Genomic DNA, 12,934 nt, shown 5'->3' on the forward strand with positions numbered 1-12,934 from the left:
TCCAGAATAGAACATGGGTATTGTTACCTGTGGTGATATGACAAAGATGTCTCCGTTCATTAACTATATTTAATAGCTGTACACAAGAATGTGGCCGGTGCCATGTGCTTCCACTCAGCAACATGCTAGTGAGAGTTATCTCCCTTATATTGTCTGGCTGGGGCCCCAAGTAAGGATGGGGCCCATTTAGGGTTTAGCTAATGCCACTTCTTTTGTTAAGCATGATAGCAAGCTGAGAGTTGTCTAACATTAAAAAGCTAGTAATAAAAGAATAATTGTTGATTTTATACTATACATAACAAATAATAATGTCCTTTCCACTTTTGGAGTAAAAATACATTTCATCCTCAGTGTCTTTTACTAAAAAAACAAACACAATGTAGATTTAAATCTACAGAACTGTTAATTACTAACATGACTGTTAAGTTTTCAACAAATCAAGTCTGTCAGGTTTAATTGAAACCCCCTTCTGGATCACATTAGGTGGAATGTCACGCTGCACACTTGATGGTCAGATCGATGTTACTGGTACTAAGTGTTTGCAGAAGAGTGAGTGAGTGAGAATGGTTTTACGCCGCTTTTAGCAATATTCCAGCAATATCACTGCGGGGTACACCAGAAATGGGCTTCACACATTGTACCCATGTTGGGAATGGAACCCAGGTCTTCGGTGTAATGAGCGAACGTTTTAACCACAAGCCTACACCACAGCCCCGTTTGCAGAAGAGGTCCATCCATTCACCACTATGTACCTGCTCTCTATACAAACCAAACACAACCCAAACATTAGGAAATAATACTTGTTTATTTGCACCTTAGTTATTAGTTACGTAACATCACACTGCATGTGATCCATGATGAAGATCAACTCTTGCCAGCATGTGCAGCAATCCAAGTATATATACAGTTGTGTATATGTACAATCTAGCTTGTCTCTGGATTACAAGTTAACAGTGCAACACTGGACTGCAGTCTAAGACATAGAACTGTTCAGGCAATGTATGACAAATACACAACATGGACGTGTCCTGCATAGTTAATCCTGTACAATGTACACCAGGCTACACAACAGTGTGTCCTTCGTGAATGCCCCTTATTGGCATTCCTGCTCATTTGCGTGAAACAAATACCATTCTTGCTATACATACTTCTCTAAGATGTTTTGGCATTGGATGGTCATATAAGAGGGTATGAGTTTAACTATGCCATTAACATTAAGGAATATGATGATGATTTTTTTTTAGCACTGTTATCAATGGCTGTTTCAAACACAAGTTTGTATCCCCGAAGAAATATTCTCAAAATAAGTGAAGTCAACTGTCTTCTTCATGTACAAGTAGCTTCTTTCAAAAAGCATGTGATAAACAAATTTCCAGGGATAATTATTGCTGCTACAAGGAATAGCATCTGACATTCTCTAATTTCAATGGGCATACAATAAGCTTAGAATAATCAACACACAATTATTTTCCTCTGAGATCAGCAACTTTGAATGTGATGAAGGCAGACAGATGACTGCGACCTATGCCTTAACCTTGGTAGATCTCAGAAATAATTTATTCATAAAATTAGGATAATATCAGTTACAGCTGATGCCATATCATAGTCATCATAAATGAATGTTGGTTGTAAAACAAAACATTTAACAAGCAGTCCTTAACAAAAACAGTCATCGTCGCAGAATACAACATGTTGAAGATGAGAGAGTACAAACTTCTGTTTTGATGTTGCACAATAATTTGTTCAAACAATAATATACACCATCACACAATTCCATACATAAATCCCATAGCAGAATACTGTTAACAATGTGATGAGATACTGAGTTGAAGACAGAGATCAGTGTTGAAGCCATGTCAGTCACACATACAGGACTGCAGCACACGACTACTGCCAATTCAAGTCATTCACTTAGACAGAAGTTCCAGTTTGGTGTTCATTAACCAAGGATTTGAATGCTGAAGGAAGATCATATCAGCCTGACTAGATCATATCCAGATTAACTGGTGAATGCCTTTGTACCAATGGATTTCAGCTGATCATTGCAGGAGATTGACAAGGTCATATTACAGTACTTTCCCTGCTTGTAAACACGGTTCTGAAATCTAACCTAATGACAGATACCTGTGCGGGTCTTCATGTTGCTAGTAGTACCTTGTGTCACAATGATATCAGGCTAATCAGGTATTGCTTGATGGATTTAGATCCTGGAAAGTTTGCAAATCAATAGTGGCATTTAAAGACATGATTCAAATTAAGAATCGTCTATGCGAGTTCCTGTTTATTACATGTGTATCTCATTCTACGGAACTGCATAAATCATGGAAACAACTGGGGGATGGGGGAGGGGCGACTCTGTCAGATTGTGATTTCTAAATCTGTCAACCTGAACAAAATGATACCATTTCAAGATCAACATGCAATAATGACAATAATCTATTCAGCACCTAACACTCATTACATCAACAACAGCACGGACTAGCCTGCCCCTTAATCTAGGAATGTAGTACATAGCAAAGAAAACAACTACAACAAGAAGTCTGTTACCACAGCAACAAACCTTTAACTCCCTTGTTTGACAATGTATATAACATGCTGACAGCAAGATGCACATCAAGCAGGTGTTTGTCTCACATAAATACACAATGAGAACTAGCATAAGAAAAGAAGGAACATGTTGATGTATTTCACAGAAACATACTATATACCTTCCATACCATCTCATGACACCACAATACACCATTGCATCCAGTCCAGACATCAGTGACCGCAAGGGAACTGACCAGTGTTTACTCCAATGTCAATATTATCATGGTGTACACACACATGTAGAATACCAGGCCTGCTATCAGAAACAACATGATGACACACTGTTCATGTTTAGGATGTCATTCTATGAATATAATACTACTAATATTTAGCAAGTGAGCAACATAAGTAATATTTACGTGTCAAAATTATTACTATCAAAACCATTATTTTCATGTTTGTTTGAATTGTTTTAAACTAACAGACCAATTGTTTGAATATTGTGCTCTAAAGAACTGAACCTTTGACATGCTCAGAGTGTTTGCATCAACGTTTTATGTGAAGTGGAACGAACAGAATACTTTCATCAGTGACAGTGTCCTTGCAGGATATAAAAGTGAAACAGGTTTAAGCCATCTTACTACTGAGCAATGGGGCCTAGGTCAGTACTGGTCAGTGTTGGGACTCAAAACTTTCTTTGGCTATACTGTTACAGAATACTACATTCTCGAACATTCACAGACACCCCATCCTGTACACTGTCATAATAACACCCAAATATCATCATCATCATCATCATGTATCACTTTATCACAACAATGTATATTTGTCAAGTCTAATGATTCCTGACATCTGTTCTCACACCTTATACTAAACATTAATAGGATTACGCATGTGGCTTATGTCAAGACATAGATAAGTTGAAAATATCATACCAGTAACATATATTGCACTAAGACTTTGGGCAAAATACTCAAACTGCCCATCTTGATTGTGTTCCTCAGAAAAAATACTATTTTCCTATATAAGCATCTTAATTTCTTAAATAATGTTTGTATCGAAAATATGTCCATCGGGTTCATGCTATATACAATTATGTATTTCCCTTTGTCCATTGGTTGTACTGAGCAGATGAGCAGGTATACATTTTTTTTCAGCATATCTTTTAACCAAAGCAACACTCTGCTGTTCTCATAAATCTACCTTGTGCTTATATCATCTCTGTTCAATATGAAGTACTCACAGTACAAACAAACAGTATTACTCCTTGTCATAAACTGTTACTGAGGTGGTCACTTCTTGCTACAGGACCATCCCAGCAGGATCCACAAGCATCAGTTGCACATCTAAACATGGGGGCCATTTCAAATAGAGGCTGAAAATTCACAGCCATTCATGATGTTCATAGCAAGAATGGCTGGAACTTCTTACATAATATGATTATCTCAACTAGCAATCATGGCATACATTAACACTAAGTTTGTAAATAATGTCTGACCTCCACAATTTCAGTTCATGTTTGGTGTTGCGTTGACTTATTCAGCTTTAACTCTTCTGTGGCCCATACCGTAAAGACTCCTTCAGTAAAGTTGTGAAGACATGTAAGGAGCATCCTCCACAACATTGTTCTCAACGTAACTTCCATGATTTCTACCTTCAGGTGGAATTATTTATTGATGTGCACACAACCAGCCTTTATGCCTTCCGATGACCAGACTGGATGTTGGTGACCCCCATATTATCCTCCATGTGAAATTGCCCCTTGTTTCTCTCTGCAAGTGAATCCACTGTGGGACCTGTGTTCCTCCCACCATGTTAGTGTTGTAGATAGCTGCAGCTGAAGACATGGCGACCAGGCGTAGCAACATACACACAAGCTGCTGTTGTCAGTACCAAGCTGTTAACATATAGAACTCAATAACACTGACACCTGTGCTAATGACATCAATATGTACATCAGATATCAATGGCACACGATTATGTCATAACAGCTGACCTGGGTCTAGTGACACCAGCCAATGAAAGACGCTCTCCATCACACTTAGCATTGCACACATATTCCTGTCTGTTGCCACCCACTGAGTGAGATCAAGACCTGTATATCTTGATGACATCCTTGATCTGCTGCCGACAGATGGGACACAGTCCACCCTTGTCCTTCCTGACTGCGATTGCACACTCATAACACATACACATGTGTCCACACGTGTACAGGACACAGTTCACCTGCCTTTCATAGCATACTGTACATTCACTGGTGTCGTCAAACACTGGTGGGCTGTCCCCAAGGCCAGATGTTGGGGACGTTGGCATTGACACAGGGTATGGTGGTGGGGGTGGCACTGCACCTGTTGGGGATGTGGGTGTGGCTTGGGAGGGTACACTGAAGCTGCGCAGCACTGATGGAGGCACTGTGGGTGGGGGTGGGCGTGGTGGAGGGTGGGAGGCAGTGTTAGACTGATGTGCTGAAGGGGGTAAAGACACTGTCAGGCCAGAGTAGCTGGATGTTGACCGTGACCGAGGGAGGCGAGGGAGATTCCCTGAGGGATTTGTAGCACCTGAAAATAAAAGAAAACCTTTATGTATACATACGATTAATTCTATCACCTATATTTTGGACATTAATTCTGCTCTTGTAATAACCTCTTATGAGTCTTAGAGAGGTTTTACTTTTCCTCAGTATGACCGGGTAAGAGGTTTTACTTTTCCATGAGTTAAGTAGCAAATGAGGTCTTGACTTGGTTTGTCAAACGTCCAATATTCTAAAATCAAAAACAAGAATTGAAACTTTGTCATTATTGATGATGGGAATCAAACTCCTCCTGATCAGTAGTCAGACACTCTAACCATTAGACCACAGAACTGGTTGAAGATCGGTGCTTCATAGTTTAGCATATATTTCCTGGTCAGATATATTTAATGAGCATTTCTTTAGACTGCTGCACACACTTTTAAACATAATATTAAACAAAAATGAATAAATGTTGTTTCGACAGTTCATAAGTCAGATAAAACACTCCTCGCTTTTAGAAGTAAAAACCTTCAGGCAGCCTAAGGCCCTTAGTTCTAAAAATACTTCCGATTAAAATCAGATGTCAGCAGACAACATCTTCTGTTCTCTCTCTCCAGCGACATTCAACTAATAGTCTTACTTTTCTTCTCTTATCTTGTAATTCCAAACTGCAAGTATCCATCTGGGTTATTACACATATAAGTTCATTTTGCTTTTCACATGACATTGTGCACAAACTAACACTTACATTGTATCCATACACTGCCAAGAAATTAATTGCTGAGGGGATAGCTGTCATTTCAAAACCCCACTAAAGAAGTTAAAAGTATTAGAAAATTTCACATGCATACAGTTCTTTGACTGTTAATGATTATTAACGATAAAATTACAGTTCTTCACCAATGAATAGCTATAATAATTCATTTTGACAGTCTAATTGGGTATTTCTATTAAACTAATGCTCATAAAATTCACCATCCTTTTGAATATTTGTAAGAACATGATATCATCACTTTGAGCATGTTGAGATATGTATAGCACATATTTCTTTTCAATTTAATAGGTGTACAGCTTCAAGACCTGAGACCATTACCTCCTCTATTCAAATCTTCTGGAATTATTAGTCTTCACTTCTCCAGGAAATACAAACCAGTATGTGAAGCAGGATGTTTGGATAACATAATTGTCCCTCTCTTCAATCTTTATCTTAACTTGTGTCATAGCTTAGTTGTTGAGATGGTTAAGTATGGAATGGATATTGGAATGGTATTTGGAATCAGAAAAAATGGAATCTACTCATCTCACTCTGAAAACAAACCCTGTGTTGTATAGACCCTCATTGAGACATTAACAGAATTGCTTGACAGTTTGTAAACAGCTGTAGCCATTGCTGTAGAGACTTGTGCAAGTCTACTCTGTAACATTTGTCACAATGGATAGACATTATCGATGGCTTTTAATAGGATAATAAACGTGACAAATATAAAAATAAACCACACATTTTGTTCTTCACTTGGCGTTCTGTTTTGCCTCATTTGATTATCACCACAAATGATTAGATTACAGTCTTGAAACAGCTGTTTCCTCATCTAGGTATGTCTCCTCTCCCTTAGCGCTGGTGACGGCAAAGGCCGAAGAGAGAAGCTGACACCAATGTCCCTCAGCTTATCCGGCATATCGTTGACAGCTGTTTATAAACTGTCTTAGCATATTAGGTTGGAGACACATTTGTAAATAGGATAGGTTCCATTTGTCTCATTCCAAATTCCACTCCAGCATTCCAATCCAAACTCCACTTCAAAATCCATCCATACTTTACCCTATTCTGGAAACAATGCAGTTGTTTCCTCTATTCATACCTCCAAATACCACTTCACACAAATATTTCTCATTATTATATTAAATCATTATTTTGATCAAAATAAAATGTCTCGGCATGACCTATTGAGAAAGATCCGTCAGGTCCCATCTAATTTTGATTACCAGTATCTGCTAAAATGTTGACATTAGATAAATTTGGCAAGGGGGAAATTGTGAAGGTCTCACTCAGAAATAGACCACATGTGACTTAATATCAAGTCTATACTACTGTATAACATATGTACTACTGCTGCTTTTTAGAACTTTGTTGGGGAGAGATATTTATATAGCCTGTTTATCAATCCCCTTTCACCGTTCCAAGAGGAAATAAATATTGCTTAAAAAGTAAAAAAACAAAACACCCCAGATATATTGACAGTAGTGGGTGACTTCGCCTAGGTGAACACTACCAAGCTGACTGTTGTTCATTTCCTGATGAACGTCAGTATGTCACATGATTACGTTGTCAATCGCGCAGAGACATACAGAACTACTTTAGGGGAATTCCTCAATGTCTAAAAATAACATTAAAAATAATTAGGGAAAACTGAGAGCGACATCGATTTAGGCTATGAATGATACAGGCTTTGAAGTCATACAGATCATGTGTATGTTGGGTGACCGAAATGAAGCATCCATTCCAAGCTATAACAGAGAATGCTTGACTAACCAAAAGAAATCACTGAGCTCCACACTATCGTGCCTCAGAAAATCCAACCGCACCGCCTTAAGCAGTAATTCCTATCATCAGCAGCCGTAGTATGACTCAAACACACACCAAACGTCCACAGAACGTTAATATGTATCCATTTTCAGCATGAGCCAGGTCTGGATTTCTTTCCAATTCCAACGCTACTTTACTGGGTGCAACTTGCATGACATTGCGGTAGCTGCCATTTTCTGCCGTTTGTAAAACCAAGGGATGTCACTCCAAATGGAATGTTTGGGACGGATGACGTCAGAACGTCACGACTCTCCGCGTTGATATAGTTTGCTTTCAATAATTAAAGTTTGATGTTTAATGGATTGTTTTGTTATGATTTATATATCTGACAATATACTGTTGCGCATCATGGAATTTGCTCATGTGAGGCACTGTCTTCATCAGCTGATGAACGTATACAATACAACTTCAATCCTTAAATGTAAACCACGCAAATGGCTACTTCTATACTACTACTTGTGGATTGCAAATCCTCAGTAATACCTCAGTATCCAATAAAATACAAGGTTGACACACCCAAACACCTCATGATGTAAGTAGACAACACTGAACATCACAAACTCTCTGGAGAATCTCTACTGAAAGTAGAATTATTTTCTCTGAAATGTTGTTTGTGACTCTAAAGGGTACAATGTGTGTTCTCAAAAGTTTGACTGCGATAGTCACAATATATATGTGAAATGAAAATGGGTTGACATAGATGTCACAAATCAAATATTGGAACAACTTTAAATATGTCAGAGGTAGGGGTTTTCATTTTCTGTATAAAAGGCAGTGATGTCAGGATATCAGATTACCCTAAGGGCTGAGCCAATGGGACCAGGCTGGGATTCCCTTCTATAATCAAACTGTTAGCTGGAACCAGTTCCAGAAGCCCCAAGAAATGACCATATATTTCTATTCTGATACCATTACCTTCAGCTTGGGGAACCACAAGTTGCCTCTAGGTAACAAAATGAAAAACTACTGTAGTTTCGACATAATGACATTACTTGTTCAAGTTGTTGTCTGGCCCATTATAAACCACAATATTTCATTCCTCTTTTAACTTACTGATTATATCAAAGTTTCTAAGATGGCTTAAATCATAAAGGCTTGGTTGAATGGTGCTTGAAGGGCACACTTACAAATCTTGATGATGTATAGTATAGGTGGACGGTGATACAGCATTTTCTGCAATGCACAAATGTGCATCCAGAACACACAAATGTAGTGATTGGACGCACAATGATATTCATTGTACTTACATTGCTTCAAGAGCAGTAATGGGAGTCTGTCATTTCACATCTTCCCGACGCAAGGGAGTTAACTGACTATAAAAGTCTATAGTTTCCACCCTTGCCGAACTGGGCTGCAATTATGGAGTTATATTTTAGCTGGACTAACGAGTCTACGCATAGACCAATGAAAACTGCATCGACATCCGGTCAGTGAACTGCCATGCCGATTTCAGTCGATTGCAAGATTTGCAGATCAAGTGTACCATCAACTGGACGCCGACAGACATTTTCCAAATGTGTCCATGTTTTTAATGAAGGTGCTCACATGATTTGCTGCACTTCGCAAAGTAAAAAGACCAGTTTTATTACAATACAGTTCTTGATTATCTATCAGATTGGACGCTGCCATTTTGATTGAAGCAAAAGCAAGTGATATGAGAGGTGGAATCTGATTGGTAAATAGAGGGACATAGAAGGAATCTAACTCATAATAGCCACTGGTGGCACTATGATAAAGATCCGACATGCCAGATTAGTTTGGCAAGGGTGGAAACTGGACTTTTACAGTGAGTTGACTCCCTTGCCTCCATCAATCAGGACCACTGTCCACATGATCACTGATTCATTCCAGACTCGAAAGTAATTTTCAAATGTACAGAACACTACACCATTTCACTACTTTACAGGACCCTGGACCCCACTTTTGAAAGTCAAAAAGTGGGGTCGCCCGCATTATCCTGAAGTCTGCCGGATGTTTTGTTTGAATTTCCATTTTCCAAAAAAGGTAACATCACACAACCCTGGCAGTAAAATGCTGCAAAACTTAAGAACATGATTTCACTGATCAATATTATTGTAAACAAATATTGGTTACATACTAGCTTGAGCAACAACAAACAAACAAACAAATTATTATTGTGACTTGCTACTCACCTAGCAACTTAATTTTCTGTACATTGCCGTAGACATCGAAGAAAGCCCACAGGGGCAGTGTGCGGTCTACATGCATCAAGGTGGCAATCTTGTGGTTGTTTCTGGAGTATCGCACCTCACCTGCAATAAAATTTTCAAATTCAGTACGTATCATATTGACATGCTTTAGAACAGTATACAATGTTTGATCACCTAACCATCCCATTGATCAGCTTTCATCAACTCCATGTTTAACTTGCATAGAGTCTGATCAACCCACATTTCCTGGAATTCTCCAGACAAGATATCTTCCTCTTACCCTTCCTTCATTTGGTGGACAAAATACAAGGCTAAAAAAAAACATTCTTGGTTCTCCGGCAACGCCGCATCATCACAAAGTCCGCCACACGTTTCGTTTTAATTTCCATTTAAAAAAAAAAAAATCCTTAAATGTTCCGCGTCTCGAACACACAACCTCAACTGTGAAATGCTACAATACAATGCGATCCAATATAACGTGCAGTAACTTCCCTTTTCATGCGCACTGCTTTACTGTGCATCTCGTGTGTTTTGGTCATGGCGGCAATAGGAGTTTGTGTGCGAGCTTTGCTGTTTGCAAATTTGGTCAATGAAAACATTAAATTTGTGATACAACATCACTAGACATGATGATGGTATTCAAATACAAATTCAATGGTATTTGTGTACTGTATGAGGGACAATGTTTCATACACAGAGGTTATTAAAAGGTTATAAAAAATAAGCGGGTAATTGATGCTAACTTATGTATCCCGCCTATACAGGGAATCGGAATGAAGCACATCACTAGTGCATACAAAATCTCTAACTTGCAATAAAAATGTGTTAAAAATTACATCGTAGCCCTTCAGATAATTCAGGGAAACGGAACAGATTATATCAATTAAACTTGGTCAATACAAATTTGAAATTTGAGATAAAACATCACTAAACATAATGATTAGCCAATTAAATTGTATTTCCTGTTCTGATTGGCATTGTTTTATGTGCAAAGATTAAGATTACTGTGTGTCTTGTCTCGTAAACTAAGCCGGAAGTAGCATTCGGCTGCACACACTTTTCTCGGAATCTACCAGTGATTCGGCCAACAGAATAACGTTAAAGAATTTTGATACAACGGGTGTAAGAATTGTATCTGAAACTATTATTTCACATGTATCAGGAATAATTTATTCCAATATCATGTGTAGTTGCAGCTTTACTATATATATGTGTAATAAATTAATAACCATCAGCATAGAAACTTTGGTTCAGCTGATCGCCATTGCCGGAAATGTTTTCAAATGGAAGAATTTGTCCAATCACCGTCCATGCGCCCGCGTTTGCGAAATCTTAATGTTGACAAATAATAGTCAAACTACAACAAGAATGAATTTCAGCGATTCAATGTATGGCATTTATGATATATATAGAGGTTATCACGCGAGTGTGTTTGGGGATGGTAAATATCCTGCATTGGGAATAAACATTGTGTTTATTCCTAATACGGGATATTTACCATCCCCAAACACACAAGCGTGATAATCTCTTTATCATATAATGTCATTCTTTAATTCTGTGCTTTAAAATCGCTTTCCCTCTCTCACAAACATTACCGAAATATTGCGAGTTTTCCTGGAATGCGCGCATTAATATTTATTACGTCACAGGGTAAGTGATGTGACAGTGACAGTAGCCAATATAGTTCCAACTGAAATCTGTTTCTTATACAGTGGCAAAGCAACATATATGCAAAACAACAGTTGTTTTTAATTGTCTTTCGCGGCAATCCATCAGTCTGTCCAGTAGAGTAACTGCCCTTTGTCAAAGGGAAGCTACTCTAACCCTAGTCTATGAAACGTCACGGCCATGGTCAGACGTTGTTGACAGTCGGTCTGTTCTGTCATAACGTTAAGAAGTGTAGTCAGATGTACACACAGCGACAAAACGAAACAAAGGTAACGATTCAAACATATTTCGGCCAAATCCAACTATTTTTATTTGTGGAGAAGGTTTCAAGCCGCAGAGGTCTACAAGCACAGATATGACTACTGATCCCGCTTGGCTAGGCCTCGTGCCCTCGCAAAATCGTTTCGAAATTTATTTCTCCAAAGTTGCCAAAACTTATAAAATGCCTTAGCTACGTCACAGTTAGACACTGATTTTCAGTATATTAGACTGTTCTTTTGATAATGATAGCAATTATCCCTGTAGTTTATCCAGATTCCCGATGGTTAATTCTGACTCGATCGCCGCCATGTTTGTTTAAAAACAGTGAAAGTAGTCCTACTTAACCTTTGATATTTGCAACGGATATCGTTTTTATCCGTTGGCTTTATCCTGCCGAGAAACCTATACATTATATGATAAATATATATATCCATTCTCTATCCACTAAAGTTCATTTTCAAGGCTTCAATAGCGGTAATATGACCGTGGTTGATGTAAATAACAGTGAGTTGTGTGATCTTCCAATCACTTCACATATGGTTTTGCCGAAATGAATTGAAAAAATATTGAATGAAATGTTGAAAAAAATTAATAAAATAGACTACCAACATAAGACCAGATATATTATGAACTCTCTCTACAACCAGAGAGTGTAATTACATGATTGATTTGAGTATTTCAGTATGGATTTGTTGACATGGTATTTCCGGTGTTCCGTGCCCATAGTAATGTCTTTGTGTTGCAGGAAAAAAATAAATAAAAAGGGCAGCTCACCCACCCGATATTTTCAAAAGCTATTGCCTGAGAACCAAATTATGGATCACTTGGCACAGTCATGCCACTGATGTGTTTGGAGTCATCTGCATGGGTGATAACATGGCTTTGTGTCACTTAATAACATTTGGTTGTGAATAAGTTATTATTGGTCAAAAGACAATTCCAGGGCTTGAGACATGCACTTAAATGGAAACCATGTCTCATAGAAACTAAAGTTAGTCAGTTGGTGAATTGTGATCTATATTGCAGTTTGCAATATTTTAGCTCTATCATGATGGCCTGTGCATGATAGTCTCCATAAGATGAACGAGTGTCCAACAGCTTGAGCACACAAGTGACTTCACACACTGTTACCACCATGAGGCACTGGATTCCTGAAGACCTATTCTACTCTGTAATAATCAAGGGCAGTATGAAAAATAGGATACCACA

General features: G+C 38.3%; 1 protein-coding gene across 3 annotated transcripts in view; it reads right to left on the minus strand.

Annotated features, from left to right (window-relative positions):
- Window positions 1–808: 808 nt before the first annotated feature.
- The window catches only part of LOC139452025 (protein neuralized-like), a 60,893-nt gene continuing 48,767 nt past the window's right edge, over window positions 809–12,934 (minus strand). For all 3 annotated transcript variants that reach the window (XM_071233307.1, XM_071233306.1, XM_071233304.1), the window contains 2 exons: window positions 9,779–9,898; window positions 809–5,087 (listed from right to left, as the gene is read on the minus strand). In XM_071233307.1, the coding sequence (XP_071089408.1) occupies window positions 4,618–5,087; window positions 9,779–9,898 (590 nt within the window). In that variant the 3' untranslated portion in view covers window positions 809–4,617. The remainder of the gene's footprint in view (window positions 5,088–9,778; window positions 9,899–12,934) is intronic.

Source organism: Haliotis cracherodii, unplaced genomic scaffold (genome assembly GCF_022045235.1).
Source record: "Haliotis cracherodii isolate W230 unplaced genomic scaffold, xgHalCrac1.p SCAF_9, whole genome shotgun sequence".
Classification (NCBI taxonomy): Eukaryota; Metazoa; Mollusca; class Gastropoda; order Lepetellida; family Haliotidae; genus Haliotis; species Haliotis cracherodii.